Genomic DNA, 26,809 nt, shown 5'->3' on the forward strand with positions numbered 1-26,809 from the left:
ACATCTGAAAGCCATGTATGAAGAGAGCTTGGAAGGGGGTCAGCTAGCCCTAGATCAGCGCCTAGCCACTATTGTAGTTATTTATAAACAAAGTAAACCAGAGGACAATTGCAGCTCCTATAGGCCTATCTCACTAATAAATGTGGAGACGAAGATATTAGCGAAAGTCTTGGCCAACAGGTTGGCGACCGTTATTACCTCATTGGTCCATCCGGACCAGTCTGGCTTTATGCCAGGGTGAAATACGGCCCTCAAGTTACGTTGTGTACACAATGTCATGGCTAGAAGACCATACATAGAAAAAGACGCGGAATATTGTCCCTTGACGCCTCCATGGCGTTAAGACTCCATAGAATGGCCATACCTATTCCAGGTGCTGCAAAGGGCAGGGCTAGGCCCCAAATTTGTGGCCTGAGTGAGACTTCTATATACTGGGGTATTGGGACATGTGAGGGTTAACGGCTTTACCTCCCGGACGTACGAACTCCGCAGGGGCAAAAGGCAGGGATGCCCACTGTCCCCGCTGATCTTTGCCCTCATCCTGGAGCCACTCGTGGCCTGGATACGAAGGGATGTGATGATACGTGGCATGCGCTGGGCAATTGATGTAGAAGACCGCATATCGCTCTATGCAGACGATATCGTACTTTATTTGGCGTCCCCATATAAATCGATTAGTGCCGTGTTAGACATATTCACAAACTTTGGTAAATATTCGGGTTATGCAATTAACTGGCACAAATCAGTCTTGTTCATGCTGAAAGGAGAGGTGTTGCGTCTCCCGTCACAGTGTGTGATATCGATAGCAGCTGACGGATTTTGATACTTGAGGATATTTGTTACCTCGGACCCAGCCTGTTTTTACGACTCAAATTTGGCTCCACCTCTGGCCAGACTGCGTGCAGATGTAAAGCATTGGAGGACCCTGCCCTTAACACTGGTGGGGAGGGCGGCGCTCTTCAAGATGCTGGCCCTGCCTCGATTTTTATACGTTCTGCATAACAGTCCGTACAAAGTCCCAGATTCGTACTTCAGAGCTGTTGAGGGTGAAATTAATATGTTACTATAGGACGGAAAGGCCCCTAGAATTGCTAGGCAGACACTGACAAAAAGTTGGTACAATGGGGGCATAGCCCTCCCAGACCTGCAACGATACTATTGGGAGGCGCAGCTGGTGACTGTTAATCATTTGATGTATTACCGTCCAGACGACCCAGCGTATGAACTCGATAGATACCAGACAGACCGCTCTGGTTATCTGGGGGCTCTATACACCACTGATAGGAAAAACAGGGGGAAGTGCTTCGGACTACCAAACATACACTGGACATTTGGCGTATAGTCACATCTAGACTAGGCTGGACAGGCACTCTCTCGCTGGCCACACCATTGTGGTTCACTCAGAAACAAGGAAGACTAGGGTATAAACCCGGATTTGACAAATGGGACCTTATCGGGTTATCCACTGTGGGAGATCTGGTCAAAAAGGGGGCGATATTGACCTTTGGTGAGCTCCAGGAAAAATATCAGTTGGCACAGGGAGAAATATACAGATACTTACAAATCAGACATGCGCTACAGGCAGCTTTTCCCTCTCTCGCAGACATACCGGAGTCGTCGCCTCTGGAAGATCGCCTGCTTGATGGTCCTCTCAGGTCAAAGACGATACCCTTAACCTATAAGAAACTGAGTAACAATCTTCCGGATATCTTCCCGAAGCTCAGGGAGCGCTGGCAAAATGATATGGGACACATGGAGGACGACGACTGGCAATCGGCACTAATGTCCCCACGTGAGGCGGCTAGCACTCAGAGATTCCGCCTGATCCAACTTAGAATACTCCACAAATCGTATATTACAGGGGTAGTCTTGGCCAAAATAGGGTCCAAACCGGATGATAGGTGTGTAAGAGTGTGGCCAGCAGGCCACATTTTACCATACTCTGTGGTCCTGCCCCAAGGTACGCCCCTTCTGGGAGGGAGCCACAACTCACATGTCCACTGCCGTAGTAGGGAAAGAACTAACACTAACCGCACAAATCGGATTATTGAACATCTGGGAGGCCACTGACTTAACGGAAATCGAACAACAGTTCACAACACTGGGCTACACGCTGGTAAAAAGAGAAGTGGCTAGAAATTGGGGGGACAAACACCCGTCTCGTGTCACCATATGGGTCAAAGAGATGGACAGGTGTATGCTGGCAGAGACGGAAGTCTAGAAGGCGAGGGGATGCCCTAAGAAATGGGACAAGAAGTGGTCGCAGTGGAATAAACACAGGGGAGACTTATGTGTATAACCCACGATCGAAATGGAAATGCGCAGGCAAGAGAGACTGGTAGGAGACATGTACTGAATAATCTTGATTGATGTTGAGCCGGAATATTTTGATGGTAACATGCAATATGTCGTTCAATCATGTAATGTACTACTGTGATTTCAATCAATAAAGAAAGTTTTAAAAAACAAAAACATTCCGCAGACATTCTCTTCCATATTTATGCGGATGAAATGCAACTTCATCTAAAAATCTTCTCCCCGAATAACCTCATATCACTCAACTCTACCCTAATAAATACTCAAAACTGGTTAACTGAGAACCACCTTTTGCTGAACACCTCCAAAACAGAATTCCTTCTAATTTCTCCCCCGAATCACATCCCCAAAATTTTGGATGAACCACCTCACTGCCTTCAACTGCTCCCCCTCATTGTTGACTCAGCCAAATCTCTCGGACTCACCCTAGACAAGCATCTGAACATGAAAAATCATATCAACAATGTGTGCAAGGGAGCTAATCACCTAATGAGGATACTCAGGAATCTAAAACCTTTCGGCCCACAAACTGACTTCAAGCAAGTGGTCAAAGCGCTTGTTTTGCCGAGGCTAGACTATGGCAGTGCTGCGCTCTGTGGCCTCCCCAAATATACCATGGCCCTACTAAGGGCTTCTCTGAATGCAGCGGCCAGATTGGTCGCGGGTACCAAAAGAAACAAGCACATCTCCTCAGTCTTAAAATGCCTAAATTGGTTGCCCTATGAAGCAAGAATTCAGCTAAAGATTGCCTGTCTGTCTCACAAAGCCCCCCCATTTCAAAAACCCCAATTATCTAGCGCAAAAGCTAGAATTATCCAGAGGGGGTAGACCTTCTAGGAGTGCTAACTCTCTCCTCCTGAAACCACAGATCTTTCGCAAAAAAGAGAACCTGTCAACAGGCTCTGCGCCGAAGAACTGGAACTCTCTCCCACCGGAAATATGCAGACTCTTCTCCAAGGTTGCCTTCAAAGTGGCAGTAAAAAGATTATTCATGAACAAGTACCTACCTTAAAAGGGTATTGGATCGTCTGCTCTAATGCTCTGGACTCACACCCTAAATCCTGCCTTTGGTATTATTCTGCTTTACTAGTCACTTTCTCCCCTCCCAGTTCTCTATGGTCCAATTATTATATTTACCTGTGTTGTCCCTTTTATTCGTAACCTTCTGTTTGATATGCATATTTGATTTGTTTGGGTTGGTATTCCTTTTGATGACTGTACTTCAACTATTACCTTCCTCTCCCTCAAATTGTAAAGCACTCGGATATCCTTTGGGATCATGTTCGCGCTATATAAAACTTTATAAATAAATAAATACATTTTCCAGTACATGGATATACTCACAATCACTGACTTCTCCAGGGAGTGAAAATAGGAACTCAGTGATATCCCCCAGCAGCAAGCTTTCTCGTGGAGTTCACATACATTAGGTCTCCTGGTAGAGAACCTACATTCACACACCACCACCACCCAAAATAATACTATCAAATTGTGAGCAGTGACATCTTCATCTAATTGGCTACTAGCATGGACATCCGCTCTCAAACAAGGTATATCGGAGGTGTGATAAAGAAGTGACAACTTAGGCACTCGTTAGGAATCCCTTATGAACAAAAAGCCCAGTTTTTTGTTTATTTCCAAATATCAGATGGTTATTTTCTACTTTCAAAAACATAGGTAGCGCATTCAACAAGCTCACCCCTTGGCCGGTAAAATATATTCCGCTCTACTTTTCATATCAAACATTAGGGACTTCAAAAGCTTTATAGGGATAAAATGAAATTTGTGAGAAGAAATGCCTCTCATGTATTCTGACCAAAAAGAAGGAGCCAAAAAAGAAGTAAAGTGATGAAGAAGTCAACAAGATGGCCGCTGTAAGGGAGCTCTAGTGTGGAGCTCCGGGGCTAGGGATCTCCAAATTTGGATTAAATCCCCGAACAACCCCAAACTGCGTCTCCATACCAAGCGGAACCACAGCTAGCCGATCTGAGCCGATCCGAGCTGAAACTAAGCCTGTAGGAACACAGAAGACAGAAGCCGGCGAGAACAAGGTACCTGATCGGTGAACTAGGTGCCTCCTCCTTCAGAACGATCCCGTGAAGAATAACCCGATGGGGAACAACAACTGGGAAGGATCCGCAGGACAGGCGACATCTATGCTGCAGCGCAAGGCGAGCCAGTGAATCAGGGGAATCGGAGGAATCATCTGCGGCAGCCCCGGTGCCTGTAGACACAGGCTGGTCACCGCGGAAGGAGGAGCGGAGAGATCCTCAACGACCGTCGGAAAAGGTACGTCCATCCCTTGCCCCGGACGTGGCCTCACCAGATCACACAGGAGAGAAACGTGTGACCGCGGAGACAAGAGACGGTGAAGCGGCGCGCCTGACCTTAAAATGGCGGCTGCGTGAGACACAGCTACTGCCATTAACCGCTAAGGATCAACAACACAAGAGCACTGACAGCGAAAGAGGACTGGGGCCTCGAGAAGGAAGTCTACAGAGCCCTAACTGTCCTGAAAAGCGAAAAAGGACTACCGAGCCTTAGTAGTGGAAAGAGAGAAGGGCCGAGGAAAAGCAAAAAGGGACTAAAGAACGGGAGTAGGGGAAAGAGAGAAAGTCTTCTCTCCTCAAGAGAGTGGAAAGAGAGAAGGGTGGAGGAAAAGTGAAAAGGACTAAAGATCTGGAGTTTTCTCTCCTCAAGAGACCAGTAGATCAGACTCAGCGGACATCTTGTACTGAGTAACATTCAGCAGACAACCCTCTTGATAATCAATAACATTTATTTTATTTTATTTTATTGATTACTGATGATGGCATCAAAATCTCAATGGTTTACGGTGATTACGATATCATTATGATTAACTTTCCTCATTGACTATTTTTCATCAGACAACCCTTTGATTACCAAAGATAGTTAATTAATTAATTACTACTCATGGCATCACAACTACAAAGGTTGACTGTGAATTATGATAGCTTAACTGCTAAGGTCTAATTAGAAGATACCTTTTACAGAGAAACCATACCTATACTTCCGAAACTGTAGACCTGGAATCACCTCAACGTCTAGACCCTCCACGACCATACAGTATAAGAAGTATAAACCACATGATATTTTAGCAGGGAACTATTCAGAACAGATAGACAAAGACGTCGTAAGACCCACAACGAGAAGCGGACATGGATGGAAGATACCGATGCTCAACCAGACCCAATGCAAGGAGTATAGAATACCCATCAACCCTATCCAAAAATGCTGCTAAAAAATTCAAACATAACACCTTAAGAAAAAATCCGGACACCTTATTCGTTGACCCATATTTCGATAGAGTTAAAGGCGCTATGATGAATGATTTGATATTCTACACTGACAAAACAGCTAAATGGCGTAATGCCTTTACTAAAACGCTGTTCACGAAAGCTAAAAAAAACATACCACATGGCACTAAAATAACGACCTCACTAACTAAAAGAAGCAATACTGAACTTTACATTACTCTATATAAAACGGGAATAGTTCTGATACAAGCAGCTAACAGAGAACTCGAGAAATTTAAGATAACTTTCCAAACCCTGAAGGAATCCATAGAAGGTACAAGCCACCAACAACACATGACCCCACCAGTTGTCACCCCCGACTTCAACGGCCCTATCACTAGTAACTCGAACCAAACGGTCGGCCAGAACAATCTAACCTCCAACCCCGGAGATGTCACTGAATTTGAAAGTGCATTACCAGAGATTGTGATAGAAGGGATAATGAAGTCTACTAACACTGGAAACAGAGGGAAGAATCTGGCCCCAAGCGAAGAGCTGATGTTGCCAGCTCAAGACGTCCCCGCGCTGGAGGTGACTACCTCAGCTCCAAGGAAATCCCCTGTTGAAGATAACCGCGCCCTTCCTCAACAACCTGGGAATGTGAGACGTGAATACCACAGTTCCTTACCCATATATTCACCCCCTTCACCACTCAAACTAGGGAATAATGAGCACACCTGTAATAGAGTCAGTAATGCCAAAGAAATGAAGGACAAAAAAGAAAGATCTATGACAGTGAGAAAGAACCAATCATGGAGAAAAAGAAAATGTAGAACACAGACAAGCAGGACTACCGCACTAAAGATAACATCACAAACTCAGAATGAAGTTAAGGAGCTCCAGAAACTAGTAGGTAACCTGGTACAAGTCTCGTCGAAATTCTCACAGACAATTGAAAAAATCTGGGAGATGACGTTAGGGACACACACTAAAGTCTCACACATCCAGAATGTTGTACTCAGGCTCAACAGACCAAACAGGACCGATCCCGTGTCAAATGAAGAAGCCTTGGCCTTACTCCGATCTTATGAACAACCGGTCCGGGGAAGAGAGGAGAGCATCAAATTAGTACCTATTGACTCCAATAGATCGTCCAGAAAGAATGACAGGAAAGCAATCCACAACAACCTACGACATATCCAGGTAACACCAACTGAATCTGATTATGACAACGTCCCGAACTCACATGAACCCCTGAAATGCCTATTACTAAATTGTCGTTCGGCAACGAAACATGCATCTGACATAGCTGCTCTCATCATCAACAAGGAAATCGACCTGGCCTTCCTCACTGAAACTTGGCTCAGTGAATCATCTTCACCTAATATAGATCTCCTAGTTCCACCACAATATAATATTGTCAGATTAGACAGACCTAAGAAAGTGGGAGGAGGTATAGCTTGCATCCACAGGTCAGAGATTGAGGTCAGCCAATTCCAATCTGACCCCCTAGAGTCTTGTGAATACCTTGGTCTTTATATAAGATCAACAAACAACCAAAGATGCAACATGCATGCGTTCTACCACCCTCCTGGAGATAATGCAAAGTTCACAGAGCATCTCATGGAGATCATAACAGCCAACTCTAACCCTGATGCCCACAATGTATTCCTAGGTGACTTTAACCTCCACTGGGAGGACGGCAATGACAAACTAGTTAACTCACTTAAAGATTTCCTCATCGAGCTAAACCTTACACAAGCTTGCACACATCCCACTCACTCACAAGGAGGGACCTTAGACTGGATTATCTCAAGGAATAAAGAGACCTCAATTCTCGCTATTGACCCGTGTGATTGGTCCGACCATCACGCCATAACTTTTGCGATACCCACAATGAAAAAGGGCAGGACCATACAACCCCGCAAGGTCAAAAAACTGGTCCGAGACACAAAAGAGGCTAATATTGAACTATTGATTGAAAGATGTGAGAAAGTCTTGAAGCCACCAAACAACAGTCTGAATGTCAGCGAGTTAACGGAGCACTACTTAACCTCAATAGGAAATATCGTCAATGACACCATGCCACAGACACTGAAAAGAGTATCAGAGAAACCTAAAAATCCTTGGTTCAGTGAGTCACTGAATGAGGACAGGCGCAAATTGAGAATGGTCGAAAGGAAATGGAGGCAACATCCCTCCTCTCCCGAGCTGATAGCCCTCAGGAATACCAGAAGCCAATATAACAAAAAGATAATTAAATCCCAAAAAGATTTTATAAAAGCTGAACTTGACAATGCCTCAAACAGACCTCGGAAACTCTTTGAGATTTTGAAACAACAGTCGAATAAACTAGCTAAAACAGTTCACGAGAATCCAAAAACTCCCTTAAGTTGTGAGGAATTCTCTACATTTTTCACGGAGAAAACAAAATAGCTTGAAGTGGAGCTCTCAACGGCCGCGATTAACATCTCGACCCTTACCTCACCTACAAAAGAGGCCAATGAGTCAATAGAGAGCCCCCAAACAAAAAATAAGGCAAATTGGGACACATTTGAATTTTATGACCAAGAAAAGATCGCCAAAACGCTATTGGAAATCAGACCGAATAACCACTATCAAGACCCTCTACCGGCAAAGTGCGTAAGAGAAATTAGCCACACCCTAGTTCCGATCTGGACCGAGATAATAAATGCCTCACTTGCACAAGGGACCCTGCCTGACTGCCTAAAAACAGGCCAGGTTGTGCCCATCATCAAAAAACCGACAGCGGATGCAACAGACCCGAACAACTATCGACCAGTGACCAACATACCTTTACTGGCCAAACTTATTGAGAAATGCGTACAAGGCCAACTGAGTCAACACATCGCTACGTTCTCATTACTAGATGATTGCCAATCGGGATTCAGAGCTGGGCATAGTACTGAAACTGCGATCCTGCATATCGTGGACGACGCCCTACAAGCCCTAGACAGAAATCAAGCATGCCTACTGATTCTCCTAGACCTGTCATCTGCATTTGACACGGTAAATCATGAAATGCTGATGACCAGGCTTCAAGAAAGGATGGGTTTGTTGGGAAATGTGCTGAAATGGTTTAAATCTTTCTTGCAGAATAGGACTCAACGTTTCCTGGTCAATCAAGCAACCTCTTCCCCTTGTCCTACTGCCGTCGGGGTCCCACAAGGTTCAACGTTATCCCCAGATCTATTCAACTTATATGTTGAACCCCTCACGGAGATCCTTCGGGAATCACAGATACCCTATCACATGTATGCAGATGACACGCAAATATACATAAAGATCGCCTCCCTTGCAGACATTGACCTAATGAACAAGACACTAAAGAGAGCTCTACAGTGGTTAACCTCGAACCATTTGAAACTAAATGCCCATAAAACAGAATTCCTGTTAATTCCGACGAAGAACCGTCCCGAGGTAAAGGAATTGACGAAACTGGTGACCGCGCTGAATTGCACCCCGACCCTAGTCAATTCAGCAAAATCACTTGGAATTACCTTAGATGAGAACCTTGACATGAAAGACCACATAAACTCAATGGCCAAGAGTGCCCGTTTCCATCTGAACTATTTAAGAAAACTGAAACCGTACATCTCAAAGGCAGACCTAAAACTGGCTGTACAATCCCTAGTTATTTCGAGGATCAAGATCAAGACTGATCACGGGATCGAGGAAATTCGATCACATATCTCCTCACCTGAAAACACTAAACTGGCTACCCTATGAGGCCAGAATTCAAATGAAGATGGCTTGTATTATCCACAGAGCAGTTCACTACAACACGCCGAGATACCTTGCCAAGAAAATTAAGCTATCAGGAGGCAACAGACCAACTAGAAGCGCTAAAGAACTGCTACTGAGGCCTGCCTTTTTCCGTAAGAAAAAGACCTACGACCGAGCGTTCTCTGGAGCCGCCCCCAGAGTCTGGAATTCAATACCTCCGAACATCAGGAAGATTAAAAATGCGATAACATTCAAACGTGAACTGAAGAACCACATGATGAGCAAACACCTTTCATAGAGAAGCGTACTGATTACTAATGAGAACATCTACGCCAAAGAGAGTCGGCCTCGACTAGAACATCCTGAAGATCAATTATCTGTCAACCGACTGATCTCATGTTTAAACCTTGGCCACACACTTTACTACTACCTCAAATCTATGTGATCTGATATCTGTAACTCACAGACAATACTATATACCCTCTACCTCACTTTGTTTTATTGCCTAGGATCCCGGATACATGGCAACACTTTTTACTCCTTAATGCTATTTACACATGTTATTTGCACTGTTATGCTATATAACCCTACCTCACGCACCTCCTAATACTAATTGGATAGGCTGAAGAACTCTTACTTATAATCTCCCTTACAGCTTATCGCCTTATACGTCATATATATCTGTTGTTACAATTGTCTCCATAATGTCTGTAATTTATCCTACATGTGAAGCGCTCTGATACCCACGGGTCTTGTCCGCGCTATACAAAACTCTATAAATAAATAAAAAATAAATAAAAAAATGCCATAACACGCTCCTTCGAACGAGATCCTTTCCAATACCCAATATCAAATAAAATACTTGCGCTTAGCTGCAACAGGATCTAATTTCCTCAGGGCAGAAATAACAGGGTAAAATTACATTGTTCTGGATATGCTGTAGTCTAATAGTGTTTTTGCAGGCAAGCACTGGTACACAATATTGCAAAAATCAAGCCTTATAATAAGAAATGCGTTGACCACCATTATGTGGATGGAAAGATTTAGAAAGAGTAAAAGCCCATGCAGTACCTGTAGAAAGAAACAAAAAGCTTTCATAACACCAACCACTTGCCAAGATCGAGAAAGGCCAGCATCAGTTACCGCTCCTATATCTCTCACCAATTTAACTGTCATAAGGCAAAAGCCCATAGATGTTAAGAGATGTTTTTGGTAAGAAGGATCTCAGACTTCTATACATTAGCCTTTAGATAGTATGAGCTCATTGACTAATCCATGAGCTCCAATATAGTGATGAGTCGTTAGATACCCAACTCCTCCTCACCGTTGAGTTGGGCTTCGAGGTGGGTATTATCTGCAGACATGTAGAAAGGAAAATCTATACCATGCAGCCAAAGTTCGTGCAGCACAAGGTAAACTTTGAATAATGAGAGTCAGGAGAACTGAGGGACGCCCCACAGCACGGGTTTGTCGGCTGAGGAGTTAGGAACAACAAAATAGTCAGGCTTAAGACAAGGCTCCCTTTAAGACATGCTCTAAAAATCCGTATTACAGAAAGGTTTGGAAAGCTTTCCTCCTCAATGGGGTCTGTAATAGATTAAACTTTGCCTGGAAAGAAGGTGGACATGGCAGTCCATCAACATTTGAAATGTTAAATTCCCTTTGTTAAAGGTGCTGCATGGCCAGGGGCGTAAAAAGTTTAAAGATTTTGTTGAATATTATAGGATAAATTAATGTGGGCAGGAAGATGTGTATCTTTTTATTACAATTCTACCTATAAAATACATACATTTTCACCCTTAGGTATTAATATCAGTCACTGCGACCCTTCACTAGAAAGCACCACCTTAGAAACAAGATCATTCTCAAGCAGCAAACTCTTACTCAAAGACATGGAGTGACAACCTCAAGCAGCAAACTAGAACAGGCAGTGCCATGCGCAGCAGGCAACAGCACACAGAATACGCAAGCAACATGCTTTTATCCCTTGCTCGTGAACTTACACACACACACTACAAAATTTAGGTAGCTGACTTACGCAAACAGTATAAGCCTCTGGAGTACGCTTATTCAAATCGTAGTACATTAAACTACATAGTTTAACCCGAACAACCATAGCATCATCTTTAGACACTTAACTCACACGAAGTTTGTCCTGGGGCCACAGACTTTTAAATAGTTAGGCACCTCAAATTGGTGAACTTGCATGAAAAGCGCTCACAATCTGTGGTGCTCAGATCTAATACACCAGGCTGACTTAAAATGTGGTCCTAAGACACGAAGCAAAACTCACAAAGTGTGCAGTGTCAAGACACCATGCTCTCACTTCCTCTCATTCTCTCTCCACAGTGATTAGACCTCAAACTGATTCAGAAGGAGTGCATTGCCAAGCCCCCGTGCACAATGTGGTTGTAGACATCAGGCTTAGTCTCAGACATCTATTATACAGACACTAGGGGTACTCAACTTTTGGTGCACACATACCACGAGGGGGAAGTCTCATACTTGGCTCACAAAGGGTGGTTTCCAGACAGGATCATTCATGCACAATCAGTGCTGTTGTCAGACACTTAGCACACACAGTGAGGCTGCGGTCAAACATCCGGCTGACCCACAGACACTTCTCTTGCTCAGATATATAACTCACCTGATGTCCTGCTTGGGGTAGGCCTCATGCTTTAACTGCACTGTCACTTGTGCATACACCTCTGCCAGGTGTTCGGCACACTCTATGGAGGTCTTTTTATCACCTAACTCGATTGCCTTTGCCAGCTTCAGGGCGAGCTCTTCCGCTGTGGAGACAAATAGGTATTGCTGAGAAGGGACATGTTGGGAGACATATCAGGTTGTGCCAAGCCTTGTACCACAAGTTTGCGCTAAGCCTTGCTCTGTCACCACACGTCTGTACTGGAGCTTGTGGTGCCTGCCACACCTGATCTGTAATAAATATTTTTGTTCTGTTGTACCTACCTTGTCTAAGCCATACTCCACCTGCCCACCTACTACGTCTTACTATCTACATATACTAAGCATTATTCTGCCTCTATCACACTCCTTGACTATTCTTATTATGTTGCAGGTTAACCCCATTAACTCTTGGTGGGGTGCCACACCGACCGCTACCACACTTTGCGCTGCTTGGTAATCTGCCTGCATTAGCTCTTCTGCACGATCACGCCATGTGTCACTCTCCCAAAACATGGAGAATTCCCAGACACACAAGTAAATCTATAGGAGCAGAGACCTTTACCTCATATACCCCCATGTCCTGTCCTGGTCCAGTGTCAATCCCACGGTCCTGAAATCTTAAAGATAACTTTCAGCTCAGGTCACCCAACCTTGGGCTGACCACTTGGCTGCGAGCACCTGTGCTGGGTCGGCTACCCAGTATCGCTTAAACTGCTGGTTCTGAACACAAATGTGCACCATACATATCACACAAAACTACACAGTTCCACATTCAGGGAATTAGAAAGGAAAGCCCTGTATTTTTTTTACTAAAGTATATGGGTAACCACACCATGGCCAAATGCACTTCCAAGACAAGACTGCACAACCTGGCTCAGGCATAATCTCATAGTCATATTCTTGAAGTCTTAAACCGCAGATCTCAATGCGAGGGGCATCTTAGCCTTCGGGTTTCAGAAAATTGTGAGCAAGGCCTGGTGGTCAGTGACAACAGTAAATCGTTTTCCGTAGAGGAATACATAAAAATGTTTGCAGGCCTGCACCACAGCCAGACTCTCCTTCTCTGGCTGAGAATAGGACTGTTCTGTTTCAGAAAGAATCCAACTGGCATAGACCACAATGTGTCTCTGAGCATTCGAAAGGCCATTGTGTTCAGTATGGATTGCCCCTAGCCCTGTCTGGCTCGCATCAACAGTTATTTTGATATGTCATTTGGGGTCGAAGTGGGCCGTTTCAGCTGCGTTCTCAATTGCATGCTTAATGTCTCTGAAACGCTCCTGACATTCCAGAGACCTTTGGAACAGCACATTCTACTTTGTCAAGTGGCACTCACTGTAGCAATGTTGTGAATGTATCTTGAGCAATAACTATAGCCATGCCTAGAAAGGATCACAGCATGGTAACGTCCTGAAAGGGGGTGCAAGTGGATGGCAGTGCTTTCACCTTGTCCAGGTCTGGAATCATTCCCTCATCTGAGATTATGTGCCGAAAAAAGTTGAGTTTGGTTTTGTGAAACTCGCACTTTACAGCATTCAGAGTGACATCTGCATCAGGAAGTAACTGGCACACTTGGTTGAGAGCTCCAAATCTCAGTCCCTTATATCTGAATAAACCGTGAGTTGAAAAAGTAGTAATGTACCTGCAGCTCTTCTCCAGTTCGAGTTGAAGGTATCCTTTATTCAGGTCAAGATGGGAAAATACCTAGGCTCCATTTAATTGCATAATCAAATCTGCTATGTGAAGACATGGGTGCCTTTCCCCTCTCAATGGCTTTGTTTGCTTGGCGCATATCAACGCAGATGCGCAATGACCCGCTACTGTCCTTTTTTGGCACTACAACTATGGGTGAAACCCATGGGGTGGACCTGTAGAAAGTTCAATGATGTCATGCTTTAAAAGTGCTTCCAGTTCATTCTCTACAGCTTCTTGCAAATGAAAAGCAACTCTACAATGTCGCTGAACAAGACACACCAGTTTCTCGTGCATACGTGGTTGGTCCGTACTCAGCCAAAGGTTACTTTTCGTAAATTCCATGATATTGGAGAAGAGTGAACAAATACAGGTTTTGAATATTGGAATCTGACTTGAATATGATTCGGTTTTCAGATGAGATACAACTTCGTTGCTTGGTCAGATTCCTTGAGAGGTTAATATAACTGTGACTTTATCTATAGCCCTGAAGAAGTCTGTGGCAAGAACCACAATAGACGAAACATGTGTTGGCGGCTAGACTGTGTCTTGGAAGATTACACGTTGTGAATAAAAGAATAAACAAAGAATTTCTGACATTTTGTATATGACTGTACTTATTGTTCACGTTTTAGCTCAGGATATAGACTTTTTCTGGTAGATGGTGGATGGCCATCTCCTTATCCTTGGAGCTTTGTTGACTGTTAACATAGGGACTTCCTTGTCACTACCTAGCGCAAATTATCACCCAACCCTCCGACCCTCTTTCTTTTTTCAACTCTACAATGTCGCTGAACAAGAGTGCAAATGTCCTCTTTGATATGAAGCCGTACTTTCATTTTCTTGAGTTTTCCCAGGCCATGGAACAACTATGGGAATTGGCTTATGATCTACGACTGAGCACAGAGGTTGTAGTTGAGGGATATCAATCACTTGTCAGCAGTAGTGGCAAAACTGATAAAGTCCTTTATAGAACACGAATGGTGGCATGCACCATTGTCTTGTTGTGTTGCATTGTTACTGAGAACGACTCCTGGCTTTGCAGTAGTTCAAATGCGGCCCAGGTATATACCTTCATTGCTGATGGAGTGAGGAGAAGCACGCGAGACAGGCTAATAAACTTTTCCACTGCCATGATAGCAATTGATGCACCACTGTCTATGCTGAAAGTTATTGGGTGATCATTCACTTTCAATGTAATTTTGGGGCAATGTCCAAAATGAAGTTTGTTTTTTTGTTTGCTGAATTTCCTTTGAACTGTGTTCTTCTTTATAAACAGCTAACCCTACAAGCACACCCGGCACTTTTGGTAGATACCATCAGCACACACCCATCTCCTTCATCAGTACTCGATTGTGTAGTCAAAGACCTTTGAACGATGGGCATGAGTACAGTTGATCTACCCTGGTTTCCACTTGTCGTAGCTGATGTTGCTTTTTGGTATTGTGGGCATGGCAAAAGTGAGTCTGGAACGTTCTCGCATCCATCTTGTCTTTCCATCGTGAAGCACTTGATTTTTTCTTTGCTTTGCACTGTTATGAAATGGTTCTCTTTCCCACAACCTCTGCAGATCTGCAAATGGCTGGAGATTCACCTTCATGGGTAAATGAAAATCCACATCGGAAGCATAACCTTGATTTCTTTAAAGATGTCGACTTACGTGCATCTTATTTTTGCTTGTGCTCGCTTTTCACATTCAGGGCTGATTCACTATGGGCTGTTCACGCTTCCATATCAACAGCTTGTCAGTCTGCTTGTTCCTCTGCTCTCACAACCATCCGCATTTTTTATAAGCTGTGTGTTCCTCTCAACATGCGCCTTCTAAACGGCAAGGAAGCCACTGATGATTCTGACATGCATGGCTTCTTACTCGAAAAATGATGGTAACAGTTATTATGAAGCGCACAGCATGTATAAGCAAGTAAATACAGTTATAAGTCCAATTGGTGCTCAAAGCGGAGCGAGTAGGTTACCACTACTCGATAATTGTCATAAATGACTGAACGTAAGCAAATATCCACCAAGCACTCGTCCTCAAATATAGTCTCTAGGGTCTCGATGTTCAAATTCTTTTATTCCAAATAGGTCATCATCAGATTTCTTCATCCAATATACGACAAATACCAGCCAACACGTGTTTCGTCTGATCAGTATATGATATACAGACTTCTTCAGGGCTGTAATTGATGCAGTAACCACAAATTACAAAACATACTAAATACTGGACTCAGTATTTACAATACAAATCACCATAAAATTCACCGAATCCGTGCAAAGAGAAAAAGTAAATCTAAGAAGTACCCGTCACCAAGAGTAAAGCTTGAAAACCCAAAGTGTATCTATCATACTCTAGTACCCAGGAATGAGTACATTTGCTTAAAATCATATATTTATTAATCACCTACAATACCAGTTAGGACCCAGTCACCAACCACACCAGCAGGTTGGTCATCGTGTTAATGATAATAATAAGACATCAGTAACTCACCATTATACTTAATGCTAATGGTTGTGATTCGTAATCCTCGTGGCAAAAAACAAATTCTTCAATCCAAACCAATCGTAATAATAGTCTGTAAACAAAACTAGTATCTCTTAATATACACTCTATTCATATTGTCACGCACATATGTCAAACTGAGGCTAAGTACTCTTCACTATCTTCCTGCTCAATCGCTGTGTCCTCCAAGTTGGCCAGCATATAGCATACGTACTGGCTAGAGATATGTATCATTCTCTCACAAACTTCTCTGTACTCAAAATTTATACCGACTGAAATTATATACTAAGCATTTACATCAATCACCATTAGGTACCTTGATATGTAAGTTGAATCGCCTTCCAATAATCTGATTCGTCTCAGAGTTATATAATCAGCAAGGTCTAAATCCGACCCTCGTAAATATTCCACACTTTCTCGTTGTCCACGTATCTGTAGACCGAGATCAATATATTACATATATTAGTGTACACTCTTGTATCAATAGCGTCATATATGCTACGTTTTCCAAACCCCAAATATCTGTATTATTATCAGTAAACAATAAATACCTCAGTTTTTAAGTAAATTCTCAGTCCAATGTGATTCCTAGTATACTCCGTTCCTAGTCAGCGATGCGACACTCTCTAAGTAATCCAAAGTTATCGCTATCCTCATAACAGTGGGCTGTAAACAGAAAATGTAGTACATTAACAAGCGCCCTTTTAGCAAACAAACATCTTGCGCCCAACGTCCGTATTGTTCTTTAACTCACCGCATATCCGCTCCACACTCCTCTGTCGACGGTCGCGTTTGACTTGCGCGCCATCTTAGAGAGACAGTAAATAGTCTAATCCGCGGGCGCCATCTTGGAGTGGTGTGTCTATGAGTATGCGCACAATCTTCCACAGTATTCCCAGTCCTGACTATAATATATACACAATCTATCCACATTCAGTACCTTAATGTTAGATCTAGTAATATCCGCCGCGTAATTAATAATAAGTCAACCTGAAGCTATCGCGTTATGCACGCGTGCCATCTTTGTATAGTAGTCTCGAACCGCTTACGCAGGCGCCATCTCGAAGTAATTATTTACTAATATGTCATCATAATGCTTAAGAGTATTAACAATTCTAGGATTGGGTAGCTGCTAGTTCACTTTTACAGTTAGTCCCATAGACTCAAAGCTAATTATAAACCATTGTTACAACGTTACGTAAAAGAGAAAGAGAATTGGTACAAATATTTCCAGCGCAACATCGTGCGCTATTTACATTCATTATTGTTGACAACCCATCGCTATGGCTATCTCCAGTCATATGTATGATATTAATAATAACAGCTCAACTGCACTAACCTATTACGTTACTACAGTAAGTAAAATTCGAAATTTCATAGATGAACAAGGTCAGATCAAACGACCCACATCTGGCAGCGTGTATCAGTTAAAAGGGTCCCAAAGGTATTGGCATTCTGCTCTAGATTAGCAGAATTTCCTTACACCCAGGAGTCAGGAAGAGTATGAAAGGAAGACAGGGTAGGAATTACAGTAACATACATAATACAATCTGTTCTTATGTACATCCTTTAAACTCTACAGAGTACAAGGTACAGTCAATTCATATGTACATCTTTAAAGCTCTATCAGAGTAAAGCCATACATTCTGTTCAGACTCAGTGATTCACCGTTGTCCTAGATAATATTCAAATTCATGGTCGATGTTCAAACCACGTTCAACTGCTTTAAGCTTCAATAGCCACATAACTTCTCTACGTCTCAGCTGTAGCTGCCTATTCCCACCTCTAGCATCAGATTTAATGTAATCAATTCCATGATATTTAAAAACATGTTTCTCTTTTTCATGAAAATTCCTAACACTGTGAGATGCTATTGGATAGCGGGTGTCCCCTGTTTTAAGTGCTCGGAAATGCTCAGCCATCCTATCTTTCAATCTCCTGATGGTGCTACCAACATAAATCTGATTACAAGAACAAACTATAACATAAACAACATAAGTAGTATCACAGTTAATAAACATGTTAATCTGATGTTCCCCTGTATCGTTATAGTTAAAAGTTCTGATTTTGTTTACCGCCCACCTACAGGAACTACATCTTCCACATTTGTGGAAGCCTGTAGATCTCTCCGTGAGCCAGTCAGGAGCTGTATTCTTCAGAGGGTAGCTAGGACTGACAAAATTAGAAAGAGTGCGACCCCTTCTAAAAGTTAGTCCTGGTTTGTCTCCAATATGAGGTGTTAGGTCTCTATCCATCTGTAAAAGATGCCAGTGTTTATTTAGGATTTTATACAGTTGGGCACTATCAGTACCATCATTTGTAATTAGGCGAATCTTTTCATCTTTATGTGTACTAGACTTATCTTTGAGGGTTGTAGACCTCTTCAGTTTCTTAGCTCTAGTCACAGCCTCCTCAACCACTTTACTCTGATAGCCACGTTTCAAGAATCTTTTAGTAAGGTCATTAAGATTAAGCTCAAAGTCGTCATCCATCGAGCAGTTTCGTCTTGCCCTTACCATCTCTCCATAAGGTATAGCATTTACTTGGCTGACTGGGTGACAACTTCGGGCATGTAGAACTGCGTTGCAGCTAGTAGGTTTGCGAAACATGCGACTACAAATTTTCCCATCTTTAATGAATAGTTCAAGGTCTAGGAAATTAATGCTACTTTTGTCATAGTGAGTGGTAAATGACAGGTTCAGTGAGTTATCATTTAGATAGTCAAAAAAACCCTTAAGGTCATCAATTGAACCTGTCCAAATTAGGAGGCAGTCGTCAATGTACCGCCCCCAGTAGTAAATGTATTGTATCCATCTCTTACCGGATGGGCCCCAGATTCGCTCCGCCTCAAAGAACCCCATAAAGAGGTTCGCAAAGGACGGAGCAAATCTAGAACCCATCGCGGTACCAAGGCGCTGTCTGTACCAGTTTCCGCCAAAAAGAAACACATTATTTTGAAGCACTAATCTTGTCATCTCCAAAATCATCTGATTGTGATCGTAGTATTCAGCACTTCTTTTACTCAAAAAGAAGTCAATTGCATGAATTCCTAATTCATGATCGATGTTGGTATACAGAGATACCACATCGAGAGTAACCAATGTCATCCTGTCATCCCATACCAGATCGTTCATCAAATTGAGTACATGCTTGGAATCCTCAATAAATGAGGGTAAATTTTTGACATATAATTGTAAGAAAGTATCTATATATTGGGAGAGACGCTCCGTCGGTCCCCCAATGCCAGAAATTATTGGCCTGCCAGGCGGTTTGACCATAGATTTGTGAATCTTTGGCAGCGTGTACATGCATGGTGCCCTTGGTGTAATAACTTGCAAATACAGAAATTCATCACGATCAATAAGGGTTTCATCATACCATATTTTCAAACGGTCATTAATAACCTTAGACAGGCTCGTAAGAGGGTTACTATACAGTTTCTCATAGTACACAGGATCATTCAGTTGGGAGTGAACCTCTTCTTTATAATCTAAGGTGTTCAAGACTACTATGTTCCCACCTTTATCCGCTCTACGTATGGTGATGTCAGAATTATTCTTAAGTTCATTCAATGCCACCCTTTCCCCAGGTGACAAATTATCTATGTACTTCTTAGTCTTAGCTGAAAATTTAGCATCAGTAATTCTATCTATGTCTTGGTTCACTGCTTTAGAGAAGGCTTCAATCGTACCCCCAGATGCTACCTGAGGTGTCCATTTGGATCTTTCCTTCAACCCACTATCTTCACTCAAGAACCTGTCTATCCCTAGATCATCCAATAACTTAAGTAACGTCACTGGATCTTCCTCTCTCTCTGTAAGAGACAACAAAAGTTGCGTTTCCTTAAGTTCTTGAATTGTGATGTCACTTACAGGTTTTATTTTTTCATATCTAGGTTTATCTGGTACATTAGCAAAGTGTTTCTTCAATTTCAGCCTTCTAACAAATTTGAACACATCAATTTTAATTGAGTACCAATCTGACATAGTGTTAGGGCAAAAGCCCATTCCTTTTGAAAGTAAACTGATCATATTCTCAGATAACTCAGTTGATGACAGATTAACAATTTCAATATTATTTACATCATTAGCATCATTTTCCATTACGGTTTCCATGATCTCGTTCGCATGCCTACCCTTCCTCCCTGTCCTCCTGCCGCCTCTGCCCCCTCTCCTGGTTTTTTTACAGTAGCCCCTCGATTCCTCTCTGAGTCCCTGTTTCCACGGCGCAATCTGTGCACCTCTACTAAAAAATTATTCTCAAGAGATTGAATAGGAGTGGTCTCAGAGTTATCTTCAGATTCACTGCTAGAAATATTGCTTGAACTAGGGTCACTCTCGCTAGGTGATGGGGTGCCACCCTTCTGTTTCTCAGTATTAGATTTAGTAATTAGATAATCGAATCTCCTTGCAAAAGTGTATACACGACCAGACCGATAGTCCTTTTCGTCGCGTTTTATCTTTCTTGCTTTCCTTTGTTTAATTTCATTCTGTAAATCATTTAATTTCTCATCCAAAACGGTATAGTTTTTAATTGTTGCTTCAGGGAGATTCATTTCTTTAATTTCATCCTCCACCTTTTGTATCTCTATAAGGAGTTTCGCTATTTTTCTCTCAGCGTTTTCAATGAGAATATTAATTAAATTTCTAGAGCTGGTATTAAGCTCCTTCTCCCATGTAATATAAAGATCAGGTTCCAGATCTTCGTAGGTAGGTATAATCTGGGACCTGAGGCCTCGTGGGATTCGATTAAGCTTTAAATATTGTTTTAAAGTGGCGGCATCCCACCATTTATTTAATTCGGTACGTTTAAGGGATTCGAGTTTCACAAACTTAGCTCTCAGGCCTTCTTTTTTCGTCTCTTTAGGTGGTCCCATGGCAGCTCCTATTGTACCTCCTGCCACTAGTTTATCAAATAATTGTTCAGCTTCTTTATCTCTGTTCATCTTCGCTTATGCGGCTGCTCCTAAACCTTAAATTACTCGAAAAATGATGGTAACAGTTATTATGAAGCGCACAGCATGTATAAGCAAGTAAATACAGTTATAAGTCCAATTGGTGCTCAAAGCGGAGCGAGTAGGTTACCACTACTCGATAATTGTCATAAATGACTGAACGTAAGCAAATATCCACCAAGCACTCGTCCTCAAATATAGTCTCTAGGGTCTCGATGTTCAAATTCTTTTATTCCAAATAGGTCATCATCAGATTTCTTCATCCAATATACGACAAATACCAGCCAACACATGTTTCGTCTGATCAGTATATGATATACAGACTTCTTCAGGGCTGTAATTGATGCAGTAACCACAAATTACAAAACATACTAAATACTGGACTCAGTATTTACAATACAAATCACCATAAAATTCACCGAATCCGTGCAAAGAGAAAAAGTAAATCTAAGAAGTACCCGTCACCAAGAGTAAAGCTTGAAAACCCAAAGTGTATCTATCATACTCTAGTACCCAGGAATGAGTACATTTGCTTAAAATCATATATTTATTAATCACCTACAATACCAGTTAGGACCCAGTCACCAACCACACCAGCAGGTTGGTCATCGTGTTAATGATAATAATAAGACATCAGTAACTCACCATTATACTTAATGCTAATGGTTGTGATTCGTAATCCTCGTGGCAAAAAACAAATTCTTCAATCCAAACCAATCGTAATAATAGTCTGTAAACAAAACTAGTATCTCTTAATATACACTCTATTCATATTGTCACGCACATATGTCAAACTGAGGCTAAGTACTCTTCACTATCTTCCTGCTCAATCGCTGTGTCCTCCAAGTTGGCCAGCATATAGCATACGTACTGGCTAGAGATATGTATCATTCTCTCACAAACTTCTCTGTACTCAAAATTTATACCGACTGAAATTATATACTAAGCATTTACATCAATCACCATTAGGTACCTTGATATGTAAGTTGAATCGCCTTCCAATAATCTGATTCGTCTCAGAGTTATATAATCAGCAAGGTCTAAATCCGACCCTCGTAAATATTCCACACTTTCTCGTTGTCCACGTATCTGTAGACCGAGATCAATATATTACATATATTAGTGTACACTCTTGTATCAATAGCGTCATATATGCTACGTTTTCCAAACCCCAAATATCTGTATTATTATCAGTAAACAATAAATACCTCAGTTTTTAAGTAAATTCTCAGTCCAATGTGATTCCTAGTATACTCCGTTCCTAGTCAGCGATGCGACACTCTCTAAGTAATCCAAAGTTATCGCTATCCTCATAACAGTGGGCTGTAAACAGAAAATGTAGTACATTAACAAGCGCCCTTTTAGCAAACAAACATCTTGCGCCCAACGTCCGTATTGTTCTTTAACTCACCGCATATCCGCTCCACACTCCTCTGTCGACGGTCGCGTTTGACTTGCGCGCCATCTTAGAGAGACAGTAAATAGTCTAATCCGCGGGCGCCATCTTGGAGTGGTGTGTCTATGAGTATGCGCACAATCTTCCACAGTATTCCCAGTCCTGACTATAATATATACACAATCTATCCACATTCAGTACCTTAATGTTAGATCTAGTAATATCCGCCGCGTAATTAATAATAGGTCAACCTGAAGCTATCGCGTTATGCACGCGTGCCATCTTTGTATAGTAGTCTCGAACCGCTTACGCAGGCGCCATCTCGAAGTAATTATTTACTAATATGTCATCATAATGCTTAAGAGTATTAACAATTCTAGGATTGGGTAGCTGCTAGTTCACTTTTACAGTTAGTCCCATAGACTCAAAGCTAATTATAAACCATTGTTACAACGTTACGTAAAAGAGAAAGAGAATTGGTACAAATATTTCCAGCGCAACATCGTGCGCTATTTACATTCATTATTGTTGACAACCCATCGCTATGGCTATCTCCAGTCATATGTATGATATTAATAATAACAGCTCAACTGCACTAACCTATTACGTTACTACAGTAAGTAAAATTCGAAATTTCATAGATGAACAAGGTCAGATCAAACGACCCACATCTGGCAGCGTGTATCAGTTAAAAGGGTCCCAAAGGTATTGGCATTCTGCTCTAGATTAGCAGAATTTCCTTACACCCAGGAGTCAGGAAGAGTATGAAAGGAAGACAGGGTAGGAATTACAGTAACATACATAATACAATCTGTTCTTATGTACATCCTTTAAACTCTACAGAGTACAAGGTACAGTCAATTCATATGTACATCTTTAAAGCTCTATCAGAGTAAAGCCATACATTCTGTTCAGACTCAGTGATTCACCGTTGTCCTAGATAATATTCAAATTCATGGTCGATGTTCAAACCACGTTCAACTGCTTTAAGCTTCAATAGCCACATAACTTCTCTACGTCTCAGCTGTAGCTGCCTATTCCCACCTCTAGCATCAGATTTAATGTAATCAATTCCATGATATTTAAAAACATGTTTCTCTTTTTCATGAAAATTCCTAACACTGTGAGATGCTATTGGATAGCGGGTGTCCCCTGTTTTAAGTGCTCGGAAATGCTCAGCCATCCTATCTTTCAATCTCCTGATGGTGCTACCAACATAAATCTGATTACAAGAACAAACTATAACATAAACAACATAAGTAGTATCACAGTTAATAAACATGTTAATCTGATGTTCCCCTGTATCGTTATAGTTAAAAGTTCTGATTTTGTTTACCGCCCACCTACAGGAACTACATCTTCCACATTTGTGGAAGCCTGTAGATCTCTCCGTGAGCCAGTCAGGAGCTGTATTCTTCAGAGGGTAGCTAGGACTGACAAAATTAGAAAGAGTGCGACCCCTTCTAAAAGTTAGTCCTGGTTTGTCTCCAATATGAGGTGTTAGGTCTCTATCCATCTGTAAAAGATGCCAGTGTTTATTTAGGATTTTATACAGTTGGGCACTATCAGTACCATAATTTGTAATTAGGCGAATCTTTTCATCTTTATGTGTACTAGACTTATCTTTGAGGGTTGTAGACCTCTTCAGTTTCTTAGCTCTAGTCACAGCCTCCTCAACCACTTTACTCTGATAGCCACGTTTCAAGAATCTTTTAGTAAGGTCATTAAGATTAAGCTCAAAGTCGTCATCCATCGAGCAGTTTCGTCTTGCCCTTACCATCTCTCCATAAGGTATAGCATTTACTTGGCTGACTGGGTGACAACTTCGGGCATGTAGAACTGCGTTGCAGCTAGTAGGTTTGCGAAACATGCGACTACAAATTTTCCCATCTTTAATGAATAGTTCAAGGTCTAGGAAATTAATGCTACTTTTGTCATAGTGAGTGGTAAATGACAGGTTCAGTGAGTTATCATTTAGATAGTCAAAAAAACCCTTAAGGTCATCAATTGAACCTGTCCAAATTAGGAGGCAGTCGTCAATGTACCGCCCCCAGTAGTAAATGTATTGTATCCATCTCTTACCGGATGGGCCCCAGATTCGCTCCGCCTCAAAGAACCCCATAAAGAGGTTCGCAAAGGACGGAGCAAATCTAGAACCCATCGCGGTACCAAGGCGCTGTCTGTACCCTTGTTCATCTATGAAATTTCGAATTTTACTTACTGTAGTAACGTAATAGGTTAGTGCAGTTGAGCTGTTATTATTAATATCATACATATGACTGGAGATAGCCATAGCGATGGGTTGTCAACAATAATGAATGTAAATAGCGCACGATGTTGCGCTGGAAATATTTGTACCAATTCTCTTTCTCTTTTACGTAACGTTGTAACAATGGTTTATAATTAGCTTTGAGTCTATGGGACTAACTGTAAAAGTGAACTAGCAGCTACCCAATCCTAGAATTGTTAATACTCTTAAGCATTATGATGACATATTAGTAAATAATTACTTCGAGATGGCGCCTGCGTAAGCGGTTCGAGACTACTATACAAAGATGGCACACGTGCATAACGCGATAGCTTCAGGTTGACTTATTATTAATTACGCGGCGGATATTACTAGATCTAACATTAAGGTACTGAATGTGGATAGATTGTGTATATATTATAGTCAGGACTGGGAATACTGTGGAAGATTGTGCGCATACTCATAGACACACCACTCCAAGATGGCGCCCGCGGATTAGACTATTTACTGTCTCTCTAAGATGGCGCGCAAGTCAAACGCGACCGTCGACAGAGGAGTGTGGAGCGGATATGCGGTGAGTTAAAGAACAATACGGACGTTGGGCGCAAGATGTTTGTTTGCTAAAAGGGCGCTTGTTAATGTACTACATTTTCTGTTTACAGCCCACTGTTATGAGGATAGCGATAACTTTGGATTACTTAGAGAGTGTCGCATCGCTGACTAGGAACGGAGTATACTAGGAATCACATTGGACTGAGAATTTACTTAAAAACTGAGGTATTTATTGTTTACTGATAATAATACAGATATTTGGGGTTTGGAAAACGTAGCATATATGACGCTATTGATACAAGAGTGTACACTAATATATGTAATATATTGATCTCGGTCTACAGATACGTGGACAACGAGAAAGTGTGGAATATTTACGAGGGTCGGATTTAGACCTTGCTGATTATATAACTCTGAGACGAATCAGATTATTGGAAGGCGATTCAACTTACATATCAAGGTACCTAATGGTGATTGATGTAAATGCTTAGTATATAATTTCAGTCGGTATAAATTTTGAGTACAGAGAAGTTTGTGAGAGAATGATACATATCTCTAGCCAGTACGTATGCTATATGCTGGCCAACTTGGAGGACACAGCGATTGAGCAGGAAGATAGTGAAGAGTACTTAGCCTCAGTTTGACATATGTGCGTGACAATATGAATAGAGTGTATATTAAGAGATACTAGTTTTGTTTACAGACTATTATTACGATTGGTTTGGATTGAAGAATTTGTTTTTTGCCACGAGGATTACGAATCACAACCATTAGCATTAAGTATAATGGTGAGTTACTGATGTCTTATTATTATCATTAACACGATGACCAACCTGCTGGTGTGGTTGGTGACTGGGTCCTAACTGGTATTGTAGGTGATTAATAAATATATGATTTTAAGCAAATGTACTCATTCCTGGGTACTAGAGTATGATAGATACACTTTGGGTTTTCAAGCTTTACTCTTGGTGACGGGTACTTCTTAGATTTACTTTTTCTCTTTGCACGGATTCGGTGAATTTTATGGTGATTTGTATTGTAAATACTGAGTCCAGTATTTAGTATGTTTTGTAATTTGTGGTTACTGCATCAATTACAGCCCTGAAGAAGTCTGTATATCATATACTGATCAGACGAAACACGTGTTGGCTGGTATTTGTCGTATATTGGATGAAGAAATCTGATGATGACCTATTTGGAATAAAAGAATTTGAACATCGAGACCCTAGAGACTATATTTGAGGACGAGTGCTTGGTGGATATTTGCTTACGTTCAGTCATTTATGACAATTATCGAGTAGTGGTAACCTACTCGCTCCGCTTTGAGCACCAATTGGACTTATAACTGTATTTACTTGCTTATACATGCTGTGCGCTTCATAATAACTGTTACCATCATTTTTCGAGTAATTTAAGGTTTAGGAGCAGCCGCATAAGCGAAGATGAACAGAGATAAAGAAGC

General features: G+C 41.8%; 1 protein-coding gene across 1 annotated transcript in view; it reads right to left on the bottom strand.

Annotated features, from left to right (window-relative positions):
- The window catches only part of RBCK1 (RANBP2-type and C3HC4-type zinc finger containing 1), a 193,928-nt gene that overhangs the window by 157,859 nt on the left and 9,260 nt on the right, over nt 1–26,809 (bottom strand). The window contains exon 3 of the mRNA XM_078651729.1: nt 11,968–12,112. Within this exon, the coding sequence (XP_078507855.1) occupies nt 11,968–12,112 (145 nt within the window). The remainder of the gene's footprint in view (nt 1–11,967; nt 12,113–26,809) is intronic.

This window comes from Lissotriton helveticus, chromosome 7 (genome assembly GCF_964261635.1).
Source record: "Lissotriton helveticus chromosome 7, aLisHel1.1, whole genome shotgun sequence".
Classification (NCBI taxonomy): domain Eukaryota; kingdom Metazoa; phylum Chordata; class Amphibia; order Caudata; family Salamandridae; genus Lissotriton; species Lissotriton helveticus.